This window comes from Pinus tabuliformis, chromosome 5_1, assembly GCF_031772625.1.
Source record: "Pinus tabuliformis cultivar Carrire ecotype Pingquan chromosome 5_1, CPIR1, whole genome shotgun sequence".
Taxonomy (NCBI): Eukaryota; Viridiplantae; Streptophyta; class Pinopsida; order Pinales; family Pinaceae; genus Pinus; species Pinus tabuliformis.
The window spans coordinates 336615680-336636705 of record NC_142305.1 but is presented as its reverse complement, the minus strand read 5'-3'; the positions used below and the strand labels follow the sequence as shown (position 1 = coordinate 336636705).

Genomic DNA, 21026 nt, shown 5'->3' with positions numbered 1-21026 from the left:
TTTAAATAATCTCCACAAACCAAAAAGATTACTAGTTCTCATTAAAATCCAAATTTATTCAATAATAACTTGGTAGATTAATTTTTGTGATCAATCACAAAAAATAAACACTCTAATTGAACTTCAAATTATAACCCTAATAACCTATTTAGATAACTACTGTTATCTAAAACTATATTTTGAAATTTTTACAATTTTTAAAATACAAAACTTAATTTTTTTATTTTTTATTTTTATTTTTTAATACAAAAGCAACATTTTTAATAAAGAATTTACTATTTTATAATTGAAAATTTCAATAATATTTTTTAATATATAAATTATCAGTGATACTTGTGAATGCTCGGATAAAATGGATGTTTCCATTTTTTGTATTGGAGGATTGATGTTTCTGTATATGTATAAATGCCCCTCTGAGATAAATGTTTCTATATATTACGATGGCTGGTTAGATGTTTCTATATATATAAATGTTCTATATATATTACGATGGCTGGTTAAATGTTTCTATATATATAAATGTTCTGTAAGATAGATGTTTCTATATATATAAATGTTCTGTAAATGTTCTGTAAGATAGATGTTTCTATATATATTATAATGGCTACTTGATTATTGACCATAGGAAAATCAAATATCGCTCCTGAACAGAAGCGAAACAATGATTAAATTATATCCCTATGGCTGCTTGCTTATTAATCACATGAAATTCAAATATCGCAGCAGAGCATTGTACCCTCTGCTCATCTGTTCAGAATAACAACCCGCAGTGGAGGAATTAACTTAATTGATTTCGTTAACCAAAAATTCTGTATCTTATCGAAATTAACGTATTAAATCAGCGAATTTCCGAACTCTTTTGCCAAGACGGCCAAACTTGGTAACTATGCTTCAAACCACAGAAACGTCTGAACAATGGCGAAGTCCCCAGTCAAACGCGTTTTCGCAATTTAGCGGGACGGCGAAGCAGGAATATGTGTTGCAATAAAATATTAGATAACATTCGCAATTTCGCAGCACCGGCCAGAAAAACAGGAATTGTATGAGGGGAGTCGAGATGAACGGAGAGGCTTTGAATGTGTGCAGCGCTTTCACTGACCTGTGAAATAAATTTGTCAAAGTTCCATCTAAATTTAAGAAAAAAGCTCGCCGACCAAGGTAACAATGATCGTATCGCTTAAAACACTTTGCTTCAACTAATTAGTCCGAAAGGTGTATCGTTCCCAATATATATGACTACGTAAAACACTTCGCTTCAAAATCAATTAACTCAGTCAAGACAATGCGCGAGTAGAGGTAATCAAAATCTCCAATAATTGCCGTCAATGATAACAATTAAAACATAAAGCTCCAATTTACAGAATTTAGGAGAAACATGTCACTGATACAATATATCACCGTCCCCAGTCAGCGCAGCAATATACAGGACGTGTATATCAATTCTATACAGCAGAAATAATTAGAAGTGGGTAGCAATCCTCGTACCCTTGGTTAGTGTGGAATACTGCCTATTGTACTATTCTATTTGTATAGGTTAGTTTTGAAGCAGATGGCAATGGGCTAAAATTGTTGTCCTTCAAATGTCTGGCCGAATTGCCAATTTGCAGGAGCGACGTTATAGGAAGTGATGGTTCTCCCATCGCTGGTGGTGACCTGGAAGGAGAGAGTCTGCCCATTCAAATAGGAGTTGCTCTGCCAATTCTGTCCCCAGTTGCGGGACATTGCTTGCCAGCCAGTGTTGGAACCTTTGATGGAAACCGCCTCCACATCGCCTGCACCTCCTACGTTGGTAATGAGCACCAAATTGAAATAGGAGTGCCCATTGATCGTGAATCGAACTCCTCCTTTCCTCACGCATGGTACTCTGCATACATAAATATTAACCTTGCCGGTTAGCATTTCATCCCAATTAAAGTCAAGTTGGGAATAAATTTTCAGGATTGAAGAATAGGAATATAGTGTTGACAGACTAATTAGGGTAATAATTAATTAATTACCTTCTGAACATGATTGGAACAATGCCACTTCTGTATATGGCGATCTGTTGAAAAGCAGGTTGAGCCATGTCGAAGTGTTGGAGAGGTGGATTGCACCATCCTCCATTGTCGTTGGGAAGAGCAGAGTTAGGGGGGCAGAGGTTAGTAGCAGTAACTGTCACATTGCCCGGTAGACACCACTGAGGGTCGGACTGGTGGTCGCATTTCATTTCGTAGCAGGCTCCACAAGTAGCGCCATTGTTGAAAAGCGCCGTGCTCAGAGCTGCAGTGTTCGTTCCATAGCCTTGGCTATACAAATTACCGTATCCGCACGCACCGCCTGTCAAATTAATTTCACCATCGATTTGCTTTAGCTAACATATGGTATTAAATTATTAATCTAAATCTGAAACTGCAAAGCGAATAGTGTCTGCGCCCTCCGAGACGTCCACAGGGCTGGAGTTTTGTGGGGGTATGAACTTACCCATTGTGCCCGACGCATCGCTGCCACCGTAAAACGTAGCATGTGCAGATTGCCAACCACTATCTAGTGCATAAGCTGCACCAGCTATCCACAAGAGACTTGTCGGGAATTTCTGGTTATTCCAAACAAAATACAGTGGAAAAATCCTCTGTTTCCACTGTTAAGAATTTTCTGATAAATTCTGAAACAACAAAAATATGAACAAAGAGTAATACTCTGTTTTCTGATAATTCAAAAACACAAGAACAGAGCATAAAATAATACTCTACTTTGCCTCAGGATCAAAAACTGATCAAAATAATATTTTGTCTTTGACACAAAAAAATACTCTATTTTTAACTCAGAAAAACAGAAAAATTCGTTCTCTGGAAACGGTGTTGCAGCAACACATTTTTTTTCAGTTGCTGTAACTTGTGTTGCAGCAACGGTGTTCGTGGTGTTGCAGCAACGTAAATTTTTTCAGTTGCTGTTCGTGGTGTTGCAGCAACGTAAATTTTTGACGTCAAGTATTTTTCGACTTACGTTGTAACAGCAACAGGAAATTTTTGACAAAATAACTTTTGGTGTAACAGCAACGCACAGAAAGAAATTTCTATTTATGAAAATAAACCAACAGATAAAACTAAGTCTTCCTCACGTAGAGGGATCTTCACAAAATATTATGCTAAAGAGCATCTTCCTCTTGACAGAGGGATTACAACAGGAACGCTTCAGTTCCACAAAACAACTATGTCAGAAAATTTCAGCACTGCTGTGTGTTACAAAAGGACTTTCAATCTATTTCCTCTCTATATTTCTACACTGCTGTGTCTGTATTTTATAGTGCGGGAAAGGGTCTTCACCGCCTTAACTTGCTGATAAAGTTTCTGCTGCTCATGATTAACAGATTTGATCTTTTGCTGTATTTCTTGAGTCGGTTGTGCTGAAACCCAAGACTGATAAATGCTGCGTTGGCTCGAGGCTGGTTCTTTTCTCTTTCAGCCGTTCTTCTCATTAATATGGTTGTTGAGAAGTTACGGTGTGGCACTAGATCTGATCTTCTTCCTTCTGGAAACACAAAAATAATTAAAGAGTGAAAAGATGGTAATGGCGGTGACATAAAAGATCGGGAGAAAATGTGGGGCGTCGGATCACGACAAATGAATAAAGTAGCTGCTGCTGTTCTGTTCTCTGTAGTTGAAATTATAATTTCAACACTCCCCTTTAATTTCAACTGCTGGGTTATCAGTCATACGCAGAAGTTTCCTTAAAAACTCAAAACTTTTCTGATCCAATGGCTTTGTCAAAATATCTGCAACCTGTTCCTGAGTCCTGCAATGTTGTAAAATGATTTCTCCATTGTTCACCAATTCTCTGATGTAGTGAAACTTTGTGTCTATATGTTTTGTTCTTTTGTGGAATACAGAGTTCTTGGATAATGCAATAGCTGAGCTATTGTCACAAAAAATAATTGTTGCTGTTGCCTGCTCCTGGCATAGACTTCTCAACATTCTCCTCATCCAAACTGCTTGACATGCTGCTGCTGTAGCTGCCACATACTCTGCTTCTGCTGTAGACAATGCCACAATTGGCTGTTTCTTGGAAGCCCATGAAATGGCTCCTGAACCTATGTGAAAAATGTAACCAGATGTGCTTTTCCGGTCATCTACACTTCCAGCCCAATCACTATCTGTGTATCCAACTAAATCTGAACATTCTGAAACAGTATAAAATATGCCATACCTTTTTGTACCTTTAACATACCTCAGAATTCTCTTTGCTGCCTGCCAATGTGTTTCTTTTGGCTTCTCCATGAATCTGGAAATTAAACTAACAGCATACATTATGTCTGGCCTAGTTGCAGTCAAATACATGAGGCTGCCAACTATGCTCTTGTACACACTAGGGTCAAAATCTTTGCTGCTGTCCTCTTTGCTGAGTTTTAATCCCATCACTGTGGGAGTGATTGCTGCCTTGCTGTCCTGCATGTTAAATCTGCTCAACACTTCATTTACATATTTTGCCTGTGAAATAAAAATTCCATTTTTATTTTGATCTACTTCTATTCCTAAGAAGTATCTCAGCAAACCCATGTCAGTCATCTCAAATTCTTCTTTCATGACTGATTTGAAATTTTCAATGAGGTAGTCATCATTACCTGTAAAAATCACATCATCAACATATAACACAACAATTAAAATTTTACAGTCTTTTTCTTTGATGTAAACAGTGGGTTCTCCCTCACACTTCTCAAATCCGTTCTCCAGTAGATAGGAATCTATCCTACTGTACCATGCTCTTGGTGCTTGCTTCAACCCATAAAGAGCTTTCTTCAATCTGCAGACTTTGTGCTCTTGGCCTTTCTTCTCATAGCCTAGAGGTTGCTCAATGTAAACCTCTTCCATTAATACTCCATTCAAGAATGCTGACTTCATGTCCATTTGGTAAACTTTCCATTTGTTTTGTGCTGCTATGGACAGCACTGCTCTTACTGTTTCCATTCTTGCAACTGGTGCGAAAGTCTCCTCATAATCTCTCCCATATTGCTGCTTGTATCCCTTGACAACAAGTCTTGCCTTATGCCTTTCTATCTTGCCTTCAGCATTACTCTTGGTCTTGTAGACCCATTTAACTCCAATGACTTCTTTACCTTTTGGTAGATCAACTAAATCCCATGTCTTATTTCTTTCTATGGCATTCATCTCCTCATCCATAGCTTCTATCCATTTCTTATCTTTAATTGCATCTTCGAAATGAACAGGGTCATCAACATGACAATACAATACAAAGCAAACAAATAATTCATTCCTTCATCATAAATATCACTTAAATTTCTGAATTTCTTACCTCTTTCATTCGGTGTGCAAGTGCTTGTAGATGCACTTGAATTTCCTCCTTGTGGTGTGCTTGGAGAAGCACTCTCATTTCTCCTCAAGGGTGTCTTTTGCTGTTCTGTTGTTGGCGCTGCTGTTTGGGGATGTGTTTCAGCCAACTCCTCATCATCATCATCATGAGACAAACAGTTTTTAACATTAATTGTTTTCTCTATGCTTCCATCCCAAGCTTCCTCTTCAATAAATTGAACATCTCTGCTCACAAAAAACTTCTTGGTGGATGGGATATATAATCTGTAAGCTTTGGATTCTTCACTGTATCCAATGAAAATACATTTCTCCCCTTTGCTGTCCAATTTCTTCCTTAGCTGATCTGGAATGTGTGCATAAGCCACACAACCAAAAACTTTCATGTGGGTGACTCCTTGCTTCTTCTGGCACTTTGTTCATCACTGCTTTTGTAGGACATCTATTCAAAATATATACTGCACAGTGTACAGCTTCAGCCCAATAATCATTTGGCAAATGCTTTGCCTTCAACATGCTCCTCGCCATATCCATGATTGTTCTGTTTTTTCTTTCAGCAACTCCATTTTGCTGCGGGGTGTACCTTGCTGTAAATTGCTTATGAATTCCATTTTCTCTGCAAAAACGTAAAAATTCTTTGGAAATATACTCACCTCCTCTGTCAGTTCTCAAAACCTTGATACGCAGCCCACTTTGATTTTCTACAAGTGCTTTGAAATTTTGGAATTTTTCAAACACTTCACTCTTATTCTTCAGAAAATAAACCCAAGTCTTTCTGGTAAAGTCATCAATAAATGTTAGAAAATATTGGCTGCCTGCAAGTGATGGAGCTTGCATCGGTCCACATAAATCTGAATGGACAATTTCTAAGGGTGCTTTTGCCCTTATGCTTTTCCCAGTTGGAAAACTTTCTCTGTGTTGTTTCCCCAATATACAACCTTCACAAAGGCTGTCTGGCTTTTCTATCAGTGGTAATCCTCTTACCATTCCTTTTCTACTCAACAAATTAAGACCTCCAAAGTTGAGATGTCCAAATCTCAAATGCCACAACCAATTTTCATCCTTTGGTACGCTTTGGAGAGCCTCTTGTGTCACTGCTGCAATTACTTCTTTATTTTTCAGATCTGCCCTTATTCTGAGAGGGAACATCCTGTTCCTTGTCATCTTCACTTCAGCAATACAACGTTTACTGGGTAATCTGTCCATGATGGTGCATACATCATTCTCAAAGAAAACATTGTAACCCTTCTGAACAAGCTGTCCAATACTCAAGAGATTACACTTCATTCCAGGAACATAATAAACATCTGCTATGGTTTTCTTTTCACCTTTCTTTGTAAATATTTTAACTTCTCCTTTTCCCATAACAGAAATTTTACTATCAGTCCCAAGTGTGACTTGTGACTGCACACTCTGATCTAAAGCAGAAAACAGGGCTATGTTTCCCGTCATATGGTTGCTGCAACCAGAATCTAGAAACCATATATCTTCACTGTTTGTTTCAGCCATATTACAAACTAACAACACATTATCTTGACTGATATTTTCTCTAGTGATATTTGCACTAGATCTATTACTCATATCATGCTGCTTTTTCTTACATTCATTTGCATAGTGCCCATATTTTTTACAATAATAACATTGGACATTGGATTTTTCATACCTTTGTCCTTGAGCATGATGTTGTCCACTTTGCTGGGTGCTTCCATGGCCTTGGTTCTGATTTGGATTTCTGCCTCTTCCTTGAACATTTGCTGAACTATTTCTTCCGCCTCTGTATTGGCTTCTGCCTCTTCCTTTCTTGTTTCCTCTGCCTTGACCTCTTCCTCTTCCAAATGACATCTGGGTCTTGAAGGCTTGCTCTAGAGATGAGTTTTCATTTCTACTCAACCTTTGCTCATGAGTTATCAGTGATGCATGAAGTTCCTCAACTGAGAAATTTGAGAGATCCTTTGTCTCTTCTATGGCGGTGACAATCACATCAAACTTTGAGGGTAGGCACCTCAATAGTTTCTCCACAATCCTCCTTTCTTCAAGAGTTTCTCCATGAGACCTTATCTGTGTGACCAAACCAATTGCTTGTGTGAAGAATGAGTCAATATTGTCTGACTCCTTCATACGCAGGTTCTCAAAATCTTTCCTCAGCAACTGTAGTTTTGCTGTCTTCACTTTCTCCATGCCTTGATAGGCTGTCTTGAGAGTTTGCCATGCTTCTCTGGATGTATTGGCTGCTGCTATCCTCGGAAACACACTCTCATGCACTGCTTGATATAAGAATACAAGGGCTTTTGAGTCCTTCTTCTTATTGCTCTTCAACAGCTCTTTCTCTGCCTGAGTTAATCCAATAAACTCTTCTTCATTTGCTGGCTCTTCAAATCCATATTCAACAAGTTCCCATAAATCATGTGAGGCAAACACGGCTCTCATGGTTATTGCCCAGTAGTCATAATTTTTCCCATTGAACTGTGGGAGCTGGGTATTAAACATACCCACGCTGGTGCTGGCCATTCTTGCAATACTTGACTGTAAAAAAAATCACTTAATTGTCTTCAGCAGCTACACAAAAAACTAATCTGAAAAATACCTTGACAGCGTTTTTCGCTCTGCTGGATAATTTGCTGCAGCAACAAATCTTCTTTCAGCTTCTTTGATGTCTTCAAAGAGCCTGGACAAGCTCTGATACCATGTCGGGAATTTCTGGTTATTCCAAACAAAATACAGTGGAAAAATCCTCTGTTTCCACTATTGAGAATTTTCTGATAAATTCTGAAACAACAAAAATATGAACAGAGAGTAATACTCTGTTTTCTGATAATTCAAAAACACAAGAACAGAGCATAAAATAATACTCTACTTTGCCTCATGATCAAAAACTGATCAAAATAATATTTTGTCTTTGACACAAAAAAATACTCTGTTTTTAACTCAGAAAAACAGAAAAATTCGTTCTCTGGAAACGGTGTTGCAGCAACACAGTTTTTTTTTCAGTTTCTGTAACTTGTGTTGCAGCAACGCTGTTCGTGGTGTTGCAGCAACATAAATTTTTTCAGTTGCTGTTCGTGGTGTTGCAGCAACGTAAATTTTTGACGTCAAGTATTTTTCGACTTACGGTGTAACAACAACAGGAAATTTTTGACAAAATAACTTTTGGTGTAACAGCAACGCACAGAAAGAAATTTCTATTTATGAAAATAAACCAACAGATAAAACTAAGTCTTCCTCACGTAGAGGGATCTTCACAAAATATTATGCTAAAGAGCATCTTCCTCTTGACAGAGGGATTACAACAGGAACGCTTCAGTTCCACAAAACAACTATGTCAGAAAATTTCAGCACTGCTGTGCAATACAAAAAAAAACTCTCTTGTTCTACACTGCTGTGTGTTACAAAAGGACTTTCAATCTATTTCCTCTCTATATTTCTACACTGCTGTGTCTGCATTTTATAGTGCGGGAAAGGGTCTTCACCACCTTAACTTGCTGATAAAGTTTCTGCTGCTCATGATTAACAGATTTGATCTTTTGCTGTATTTCTTGAGTCGGTTGTGCTGAAACCCAAGACTGATAAATGCTGCGTCGGCTCGAGGCTGGTTCTTTTCTCTTTCAGCCATTCTGCTCATTAATATGGTTGTTGAGAAGTAACGGTGTGGCGCTAGATCTGATCTTCTTCCTTCTGGAAACACAAAAATAATTAAAGAGTGAAAAGATGGTAATGGCGGTGACATAAAAGATCGGGAGAAAATGTGGGGCGCAGGATCACGACAAATGAATAAAGTAGTTGCTGCTGTTCTGTTCTCTGCAGTTGAAATTATAATTTCAACAAGACTGAACATCGTGGTCAGTGTTACAGGCGCCATTTTACGGTTGCTTAATATAAGTAGACTTCAACTGAACTGATATCTGGGGTGAGAAGTAATGCCTCAATCCACAACTGAGTCTTGGACTCCGAGGTTTCCCAATAAATAGAATTGGGAGGTGGACAGAGGATCAAATTTTCTTCCGCGGATGGCAGTACCCATCGCAGCGTGCGGAGATATGATTCGCTGTTAAGATATTTGGTGGACGTACGCGGCACGTTCAAACAAACGGTAGCCGGCGTTTCTTATATTCAAAGGTATGACCATCCTATAACCTTCACGGCCGGTGGGCGACGATTAAGCGTATAATTTCTCTCTACTTATAAGTGCCTAAAGGTATATGGTTATTCGTGTCTTCGCTGGAATTCAGGAATTACTTTTTATAAATTATATATAGAAAATAATATATATATTTTTTCAATGAAGTGGGAAGCGAAGCAAGCGTTTGCAAATGAAAAACATGGATGTCAATTGTATCAATTGACATTGGAAACGTCCACTTTCTACGTGGAAGTGTAAAGGAAGAGTGATAAGGACGAATGTAAGTTGAGTACTAAGTGAAAGAACTTTTCGTGATAACAATAGTGAGATGGTTAGATGAAGACATGAAATAAATTTAATATGGGGTAAAAAAAATAGAAATGTAATATGAGGTTATATATATAATAATTCATATGAATATTTATGATATGATCTCGTAACAATGTTATAGAATAGGGAGCATTGAATGTTCGGTTATAAATTACCTTTTTATAATGGTTATATTTTTTTATAAAGAGTGTTTTTTTATACTTAATAATATATAATTTAAAAGACAAAATTCTAATGATTGAAAGCCAAATAGAGGTTGCAAAAAGGATGTTAATGTTTACGAAGGGGCCACAATCTTTAAATACAAATTTTATTTGGAATGTTTCTTGGACTTTTAAAATGTCTATTTCATTCTCTATAGTAACCTCTCAATCACATATTAGTTAATGGTTCAAATGTACTCGAATCAAACCCATGAATGTTTGCGATTGTGACAACTACAAAAAAAATATCTGAAAGTTTAGTCCTATAAAACTACAGTAAGGTTACCAAAGCATTAAACCATTTTGAATCATTGCTATAGATTTGGATAATTTATTAAATTCACCAATTAACCTTTGGTTTTGAGAATGGCTAATGCCGTCGTGTTATGTTATTTTACTCCCGTCTATGCTCCTTGGCATTTCATATATTATAAAATATATTAATAGATGATTGAGTGACCTTATTTGGCATTTAATATTATAACCGAATGCCTTTGTCGTGTTATGTTACTCTCGTCTATGCTCTTTGGCATTTCATATATTATAAAATACATTAACAGATAATTGAGTGACCTTATTTGGCATTTCATATTATAACCCAATGTCTTCATCCCTTGCTGCTTTTGTCTGGTGGGGTAGACAGCGAGAATCGTGGAGGCCGATCTTTGTGACTGCTTTATGGTGTGCCTGGAGTTGGCGGAACAATAAAATTTTTAATGATGCAAGGGTGTCTCTCATGGACATTATACAAAACATTTCTTTCCTTCTCAGCTCTGTCCACAAAGAGAGTCCAAAAATGAAAAAGTCCAACAGGAATGGGCTGCCTGATCCTCTCCTTAGGCCCCCGATGGCCTTTTTTGACGGAGCTGCCCAACAAAATTCTTGTGGCTGTGGGGTTTTCATAATCATAAGCGAGCATCTACATTACAGACTAGCTTGGAATGCTGGCAATGGGACAAACAACGTGGCAGAGGCGATGGCCCTTGCGGGTCTGCTCGCTTTCTGTATCTATTTTGACATCCATTCCATCTCTATTTACGGGGACTCCAAGTCCATGGTAGATCATGTTAATGGCAAATGCATCATCAGATGCCCACATCTTGCTGGCTGGTTGGAGGGAGTCATGTTTTTTTGGGACCTCATGGTTGGCAGCTCTATTGAGTACATCTACAGGACTCTGAATCAGGTTGCGGACTGTCTGTCTAAGCAGGGTCTTCTCCTCGGTACAGGTACCTGGTCTCTGCATGTTTTGGCATAAGGGGAGTATTTTTTCATACAGGACTTCTGTATCCCGGGTTTCTGATCATCTTCAATGGTTTCAAATGTTTTTTCTTATGGTCCTTCTCCTTTCTATATCCTTTTTTAATTTCTCTTGAATATGGGTGGTCTCAAATGATAGTATCCATCTTTGTTACATTCTCCTAGCGGGATGCTAGAGATGTCTTTACATAAGTCTTATCTTTCTTATCTAAGATTTTGTAGTTTTTTGCACAGAAGTTTCTCCCCTGGAATATGATATATGTAAATACAAGATATGTGCTTTCTACCACTGTTTATACAGGACCAGTATAATATAATCTTGCTTTTTTCTTCCTAAAAAAATCTTATTGACATATGGTATGAATTCAAAATCTGTGTTTTTTTATGAATGATTTGAAAATTACATTTAATTTTTTTTAGATCAAATTGTTTCTCTATTATGAAAGGAATTTGGAGCAGGTAACATCAATCAAATTAACTAAAGTAAATTTTAATAATACTTGATACTTTACTATTATCAAAATATATATTTTACTACTATCAAAACCTTTTTGTTGGTTAATTTTTTGGTTGAGAAATAGTTTTTCAATTTTTAAGTTTTTCATATTAATTACACTTGGTAACATAAAATCAAAATTTTAGCTTCATATGTTAAAATAGAAATAGTGTTTTGAAAATGATTTATATTAACTCTTCATATTAATTACAATTGGTAACATAAAATCAAAATTTTAGATTCATATGTTAAATAGAAATAGTGTTTTGAAAATGATTTGTTTTCCTATGTATATATTTCAAACATTTTGTAGTGTTGGGACTAACTTGTAGTAATAATTATGATCAAAAAGCTATGATTTTATATGTAAATTTGTAATAATGTTTATGATAAAAAAGTTACAATTTTATATGCTTTAGTTAGTTGAACTTTAATACAAAGTTATGATGATTTTTGAAATAACTTAGTAGCCATCTTGAATTTTATTAGTCTTGTTTTCCACCTTTAGAAATTAAAAATGGTCATGTATACTTATTGATGAGAGATAAGATATCTCATCATAATAAACATAATAACTTAAAAAAATATATTATTAAAAAACATATAACAATTTTCTTAATTAATTTTTCTTTATTTAATTTGATAATGATGATAGTATTAAAAAATGGCACATGACGTGCATGATGTAATGGCTGGGGCGTATGGCTTTCACACCCCCCACCCAAGTTCGAATCCTGCGAGGTTGTAAAAAATTGGAAAAATGAGAGGGTCCTACCGAAGCTTACAAAAAAAAAAAAAAAAAATGACAATTTTACTTTAAAATCTAAAATAAATTTTGAAATTATATAAATTTAAATCTCTAATAAATAAATTAGTGCATTGGTCCTGTTATGACGTATTATGAAAACCATGTGATTCAACATTCAAATTATCGCTAAATCAAACCAACAAAAAAGGTCCCATAAATTTGATACTTTTTAACAAAAAATTTAATACTTTTTAAGAGTACGGCCTTTAATATCACCAGAGATCATTTGGAAGTGAGTGATATTGTTGCATCTCATGGGCTATTAGTGCCCACATTATATAAAATGGGGACGTTGGAAATAATAATCCCAACCACCTTCTTAAAAACACTGACAAACACCATGCTTGACTGTTAACTATTGCACGTATGCAATTTTGTTTCACCTTGTATGCAATTTTGTTTGCACGCGAAAGGATTGAACTCAGAACAAGTCAGAACAGAAGCGTGGAAGGATTCAAGTTAGAACATAAGTACAACGCTGACCATTCTGCAAAACAGGACAGAGTGAGTTTAACACATTTGATGAATTTTGGGCCCACACTCCATAACACAAGTTGAGAAAACCATTTATTATGTAAAATTGACCATGTTGTGTTTTAAATATTTTCTCTGTCATGTATTAATGTCAAGTTGGTATGTTGAGATAAATGTGAATGTAAAAGTCATTTGCATATTAGAGCGAGCAAGAGAGGTTGAAAGTATGTGAGGTAGTGAGAAGAAAACTGTGGAGGAAATATTGGTGGGTGCATGAAAACCGATTTCACAGACATTTACCCGCAACCCTAGCAGACTCCATTTATTACGCGAATGTGTTTTCCTATGTTTTGAAATATAATACAAAGTATATTATGTCGCGATGTGTTTCTAAACCTTCATGAGTAAATTTATCGCAACCTTTTTGTTTGTACTCTGTTTTTTCCTGACTTATTTCCCGTGTCTCGTGTATTATTTAAGCCTCTGTGTAGTTGCGATATCATTGCTGCAACACAAGACTTACCTTGCCGTAGCTGAATTCTGAGCCAGACTCATCTCCTCTGACCCTACGAAATTTTTTCTGATATTCTAACATGGTATCATAGTGAGTTAAACATTGTTGGTGTAAAAACAAGTGTTTTTACTAGCAATTAAATTTTTTTTTGAGGACATATTGATTTTTTTAGCATATTTACAAGTAGGTAGAATGGTTTTTTTTCTCACTTCGAAATGGAAACATCAAGCACAAGCTTGACTAATCTAATGAAAAAAGTTATGACTATTGGACTATTACAATGAAGGCCCTATTTTCTTCTCAAGACATTTGGGATTTGGTGTAGAATGGTTTTCAAGAACCAGCAGATGTAGAAGCATACAATGCCTTGTCTCAAGCATAAATGGATCTGTTGAGGGACAACAGGAAGAAGGATGAAAAATCCATCTTCTACATTTTTCAAGCGGTTCATGAAAGTGTTTTCCCAAGGGTTGCAGCAACAACTAAGTCCAAGCAAGCATGGGACACCCTCAAAACAACCTACCAAGGCATGGAAAAAGTGGAGACAACAAAACTGCAAAGGTTGAGAAGAGATTTTGAAACACTTTGTATGAAAGAGTGTGAGAATGTAGACTTGTTTTTTACACATGGAATTGGGTTGGTTACTCAAATCAGGTCTCATGGTGAGACAATTCAGGAAAGCAGAATAGCTGAGAAAGTTTTGAGAAGTTTTCCAACAAGGTTTGATGCCATTGTTGTGGCCATAGAAGAGACAAAGGATCTCTCATAGTTCTTAGTGGATGAGCTTCATGCATCATTGACTTGTCATGAACATAGACTGAATAGAGCAACCAGCCCCTCATTGGAGCATTCCTTCAAGACACAAGTTTCATTTGGTCAAGGTAGAGGCAAAGGAAGATCATATGCTAGAGGAAGAGGAAGAAGCCCACACAGAGGTGGAAGAAGCAGCTCTTCAAGATGAAGTGGAAGGGGAAACAATCAAATTCCAAGTCAAGGCCCAAGCAAAAATCAAGCACAAAGTCATGGGTATGATAAATCTCAAGTCCAATGTCGAAGTATGGTCATTATGCAAAGGAATGTAGAAAGAAGCAATATGACATTAGTAACAAACCAAGTGTAAATTTCACAAAGGAAAATTAGAACCATGATAGCATGTTTTTAGCTTGTAATGTAGCACAAGAAAAACAAAGTGATATATGGTATCTAGATTCAGGATGTAGCAACCACATGTCAGGGAAAGCATAAATGTTTTCCAATCTAGATGAAAGTGTGAAATCTAAAGTGACATTAGGGACTGATAGAGAAGTATCTGTCATGGGAAAAGGAAGAGTTAATATCGTAACAAAGAAGGGGGAGAAGAAGTACATCTCAGATGTTTACTTTGTCCCTGGTTTAAAGCATAACCTCATAAGCGTTGGACAACTCATGCAAAAGGGCTACAATGTCTTCTTCGAATATGATGTGTGCACAATTTTGGATAGGCCTCCAAGCAAACAGCTAATTGCAAAGGTTCAGATGACAAACAATAGAATGTTTCCCCTAAACATAAGATCGGATTTGGAAGAAGAAGGTGCGCACACACAACTATCAATGAACTCACAAGAGGATGGAAGAAAAGATGCAGTTGTCACACAAATGAAATATCAAGGAGAGGCCTTATTTGGATTATTTTGTCATATAGATGACCCAATCCATTTTCAAGATGCAATTAAAGAAGAAAAATGGGTTGCGGGAATGGAGGAAGAAATAGAGGCGATAGAAAAGAATGACACATCGAAGTTAATGAACCTTCCATAAGGAAAAGAAGTCATTGGAGTGAAGTGGGTCTATAAGACCAACAACATTGTCGACTGTGAGATTGAAAGGCACAAAGCAAGGCCAGAAGTCAAAGGATACAAGTAGGAAAATGCAAGATATTATTCGGAGACGTTTGCACCAGTCGCAAGGATGGAGACAATGCATACAGTTGTGGCAATTTCCAATCAACATAAATGGAAAGTGTATCAAATGGACGTAAAATAAACTTTCTTAAATGGAGTGCTGAAAGAGGAAGTGTATGTTGCGCAACCACCTGGTTATGAGGTAGAAGGCCAAGAAGACAAAGTTTCTCGGTTGAGGTAAGCTCTTTATGGGCTGAAGCAAGCACCACATGCATTGTATAGCAGGATAGATGCTTACTTGTTGGACAATGGTTTTGAAAAATGTGACGATGGGCATACTCTCTACATTAAAGAGAGTGATGGTAAGATTCTTATTGTCGTCTTATATGTAGATGATTTGATTTTTATAGGCAGTGATGTTTTCCTCATCGTTGATTTCATAGAAGTCATGAAGAGTGAATTTGAAATAACTGACTTGGGGTTGTTAAGGCATTTTTTAGGCATAGAAGTGAAGCAAACAAAAAATGGAATTTTTATCTCTCAATCAAAGTAAGTGCAGACATTTTGGAGAGGTTTAAGATGCAGAACAACAAGCCTACACCAACTCCAACTGTCATGGGGTTGAAGTTAAGCAAGGAAGATTGCAGAAACAATGTCAATCTGACATTATACAAAAGTATGATAGGAAGCTTGATGTATCTGACTGGCACTAGGCCGGATATAATGTATGCAGTGAGTTTGGTGTTGAGGTTCATGGAAACAAATAAGGAAACACATTGACATGCAACAAAAAATGATTCTAAGGTATCACAATGGGATAAAATAGTATGGCATTTTGTACACCGCAGCAAGTGATTTCAGGATGGTTGGTTACACTGACATTGATTGCGTAGGAAGTGTCGATGACAGAAAGAGCACATCACGATATGTTTTTCATTTGGGTTTTAGAGCCATTTCATGGGCCTCCAAGAAGGAACCCAAAGTTTCATTGTCAATAACAGAGGTAGAATATGTTACCGCAATAGCAGCAACGTGTCAAGCAGTTTGGTTGAGAAGGATGTTGAGGGATCTTCACACAACCAAGAGAGAGAGAGAGAGAGAGAGAGAGAGAGAGAGAGAGAGAGAGAGAGAGAGAGAGAGAGAGAGAGCTATCTCTATTGAGCTTTACAATTGCTCACCAAGGCATGCCATGAAATTAATTTTGATTCAATGATTTACCAATCTTTTTAGTATTTGGACAATTTAGACTGATTTTAGGTTTATATTATCACAAATATTAACACGTCCATTATATTCAAGAAACTAAGCCCAATTTCATGCTCAGAATAAACACCATGGTGGAACATGTCATGCCAAAATTGGGGAAAGTCACCATTAATCCACATCATCTATCACCATTCCCTAAGTCCCACCAAGGTTATGATCCCTGTCAAAATGTGACTTTTTTAGTATAATTAATTTTGGCATTCTATGGTTTTCCACTAGCTCCTAGCCAAAATTCTAAGTGTGCAAACAAGAAAACCAATGACGACCCAAAGCCTTGAGGTTCCTTCAATCCAATAGCTACAAAGGTTTGATTACTCCCATTATTTGGATTTAAACGTCGTCTTGCTAACATGGAAAGTGGAGGGCGTGGTCTACTATTAAGGTTCCCCCTCAACGTTTCGAGGCCCTCACCTGACATCTTCAGTGCATTCACAATCTGTAACGATCGTGATTAAAACATGATACCTCCCCCCTCCGCCCCCCCTTTACTGGCATGAGAAGGGGGCATCCACTAATGAATCTCCAGTATCCATCGATGTGTATCCCTCCACAATTGATTTAGGTTTCCATTAACTATTGAGATAATTTCCATCTCATCACATGAATACCTCGAGATGTCAATTCCATGGGGGTTTTTATTCTGGGCATATGTGGTCTCCTATTTAAAATTTCAGGGACAAGGATTTAATGTGATGGTTACAACCCCTAGTAGCGTGGACCCTCTCTGCTAGCGCCAATGTTAAGTATGAATTAGAATGATCTTGTGGCTTCATACATATATAAATAGAAAATGTTGTCTATCATATATATAGATAAATATAGAGGACTATACCTCTTGAGCTTTGCAGCACTCAGTCTAGCCTGTATAGCTATTGCCACGTTATTCTTGGTCTCCCCTCCCATTTTCTTCCCATCATCACGGTTGTAAAGAAATCAATCATCCTCCTCGTCATGTGTCTCTAGACCCACTTCCTACCTTTGCAACTCCTTCTCATTTGATTTTTGTCCTCTTAGCTTGTGAGTTTTTGCGAGAGGAGTATAGTCCTTTTTCCTTCTTCTTCACTCAAATTTAAAACATAGGAAGCCCCATCAAAACATGTTTATCATCATCCCATGGTTGTCATTAAAGTAGCTAGACATCTTCCTCTTTTCAACCAATCTCTCTCCCCAAGCTCTGAAGTCCATGTCCCAATTATCAATTATTTTATTATTGAAAAATAATTGTAAAAATATTTGCAATAGGGGATTAGCGAGTGGTCGTTTGAGTTTCCAAGGATTCATTATGCTCATGGTTCTATCTTGATAATTCTAAATCAATTATTCAGTATGATATATTTTATTCCTTGAATAAAAACCTACTAATACAACCAACATAATTGTTTGGTTTGTTACATAAGTTCCTCATTTAAACTTTTTTTTTGAGGAAATGTAACTTCATATTTCTAAAAGACTTTGTGGAAGGAATTTTCATGAATTTTAATTTTAGTGATTCACAACATCTATATATTAATAGGAAAATTGAAGTGGTTAATAGAAACCTTGGAAATCAAATAAATTTCCTATGTAAAGAAACGAATATATTGGGACAATATCTAGTCATAGATAAACCAATATAGTAATACTTGATGTTAAAGTAAAGAGAGTTTGTATGCAAAAATTGTATGGGTAGTGCTATATCAAAGGTTCCTTTCCAAATAGTGAATAGATGGGAACCACAATAAGTTACAAATTTGACAAAGTTTTCTCAAAGAAAACAAGAGGTGTACAAATACAAAGTCATTTGTGAAGCATATTCTAAAGGTGCACATGCCAATTCAATAACAAGTACAATGGAGTAGCCAAAAGTAGAACCAATGTTATGAGAAGAAAAGGTGAGCGATGAAATTCTAGACGGGAGATCTTGTCTTTATAAATTCTAGACAAAATATCTTCGAAGGACATGTAAAAAAATAAGAATGAAGTAATTGGATCTTGCAAAAGATCATGAGAGGAAATTTATGATAATGCTTATGTGTTGAAATTGTGAGAAGTGTTGGAGATCTTAAACAATTTCATTGTGTAGGTGAATAAAGTATTATGTGGGTTCTATACTTCAACAAATCGTTGATTCAAAATAGTATATTTCGGAGCAAGCAGGAGAAGAAATTGTAGAAATAGTTTATTTGAGAGTTATATGAAAGACTTCAAGAATATCTAGTTCACTTGAAAGGTAAAGGTTGAGAGGAAGCCACATGGATTTTAGAAAAAGGTTGGGCCAAATCAGTAAAAGATATCAAAATCATTACATGAATGTTATGAAAAAAATAACTTTTTATTTTACTCAAGGATCCTATTTCTAGAGAAACTTTCTAATAGTTTGAATACCTTTTCACAAAATCAAAGAAAATTCATTCTATATAGAGGAAACTTTGAATACCTATTCACAACATCAAAGAAACTTCATTCTACATAGAAGAAACGTTGACAAGGCAACTGTTAATTGAATTATTAATGCTTAGGTCCAAATCTCATAGGGAGGAGATGGAGGTGGATCTCAACAATTTATTTGAATTATTTTTCGTAGGTTCAAATCTCATAGGAAAGAGTTGAAGGTGAAGGTACAATATATTAAGGTGTCTCCAAGCATAATAGAATCTGACACCATTGTGATGATGATGTTCCACTATTAGGAAAATCATTCTTACATCTAAAAAAATAGATTATCCTTGGCCTGGGCACAACCTCATATTGCAACAACAAAAAATTACTATCAAAAAGTAATAAGAAATGAATATACACCCCACCATAGATAGATTGACAGTATACACACTAAAAATTACTATCAAAAAGTGTTAAGAAATGAATATACACCCCACCCTAAATAGATTAATAGTATACAAACTAAAATTCATTACTAGTAAATATGTTAGAGAAATATGCACTAATATGATCCACCCCTTCTATGGTGCAGAAATAGAGTGCCCTAGTTATATGTTTCTTGATTTTAAATTTTAGAAATTAGCTACTATTTTCTAAATTATTTTTAATGAGATTTTAATTATGCCTAGTGTGCAATTGAAATGATCGTGCATGGTATAACAAAAAATTGGAGAACCTGAGAAAGGGGAACCTGGTCATTTGAATAGATACCCCGGTTGTTTTACATAAGAAAAAAATGTTGAAATAGGAAAGAATTTTAGTAGCTAAATGAAACAAAGAATTTAGTAGCTAAAAGACAAAGCCAATGAGTTGCTAGTAATTTAGTGTCTCTTTTTACCTTGAGGTGTGGATGGGTTTAATATTTTTAATATTTTGAATTTTGATAAGTATTACTATAATATTAAGTGAATTTTGATAAGTATTACTATAATATTAAGTAGGGAAACAAAACATCTAAACAAATTAAAATGATATGTTGTTTGAAAATTTGTATTTTTAATATTTTGATAAATATTACTATATTATAGGTAAAATAAACAAAACATATAAGTAAATTAAAATAATATGTTGTTAGAAAATAAGAGAAATATTAAATAATTCATGTACGAGTGAATCTGTATATTCAATTCTATTGTTTTTTTTTTATTTTTTAAAGTATTATTTGATCTCAATAATGTAACCTGTTATAGTTCAAGTAAAACTACACATTCAAACCACTTCACAGTTAAGGAAAATAATTTTTGTTATTATTTGACACTATCAAGAAAACTAAGCCATTCCTTGAAATAATCTTCCAAGAACTACGATATATCTGGGGAGGCATTCACATGTGAAACCTATATAGATTTAAAATTATATATATCTAAGTTTATATTAAATTTATATAAATTAAAAATTATTAAGAAAAATTAAAAATATCTTTTTAAAAAAATTGATTTAATATTATTATTAGTTTTAAATTTAAATTTAAATAATAACAATTATTTTCATGTCCACTAGATTTTAAATCCATAACAAATAAATATGTTATTTAGATACTTTATGTGAAAATATCACTTATTCAAATCCAAAAAACATTATGGTGATTTTATTTTAACACATAAAATCCATTTTGAATCCCAAAAATATTATGGTTATTTTATTTCAACACATAAAATTTACCCGGCATAATAACAATTGTTTACGTTTACCTCATAAAATAACCATTTTTTTATTTAAACATTTTTTTATATAATTTAAATAAAAATAATAAAAATTGTTTTATTGAATCACTCGAATTAAATTTGTATTACAAATTTATTAAAAAATTACATATCACTAACAAATTTATTAATAAGGTTATTAAAAAATTATATGAACTTGCATAAATTACAAATTTATAATATATATTAAAATTATAGAAATTCAATTTTATTTAAAACTTATGCAAATTGCATTTATATCAAATTTATGCATAAAA

At 35.3% G+C, this 21026-nt stretch overlaps 2 protein-coding genes across 2 annotated transcripts; one reads left to right on the top strand and one right to left on the bottom strand.

The window, feature by feature from the left end:
• Positions 1–1560: 1560 nt before the first annotated feature.
• On the bottom strand, positions 1561–9156 carry LOC149164768 (expansin-A2-like). The gene is made up of 4 exons (XM_089429605.1): positions 9148–9156; positions 2461–2572; positions 1998–2316; positions 1561–1864 (listed from the first exon to the last, which is right to left on the bottom strand). Exons 1-4 carry the CDS (start codon positions 9154–9156, stop codon positions 1561–1563), a joined length of 744 nt encoding a protein of 247 aa, XP_089285731.1.
• Positions 9157–10746: 1590 nt separating this feature from the next.
• Positions 10747–11208, top strand: LOC149164767 (uncharacterized). Its single transcript, XM_089429604.1, has one exon. The coding sequence runs from the start codon at positions 10747–10749 to the stop codon at positions 11206–11208; it is 462 nt and encodes a 153-aa protein (XP_089285730.1).
• Positions 11209–21026: the final 9818 nt, after the last annotated feature.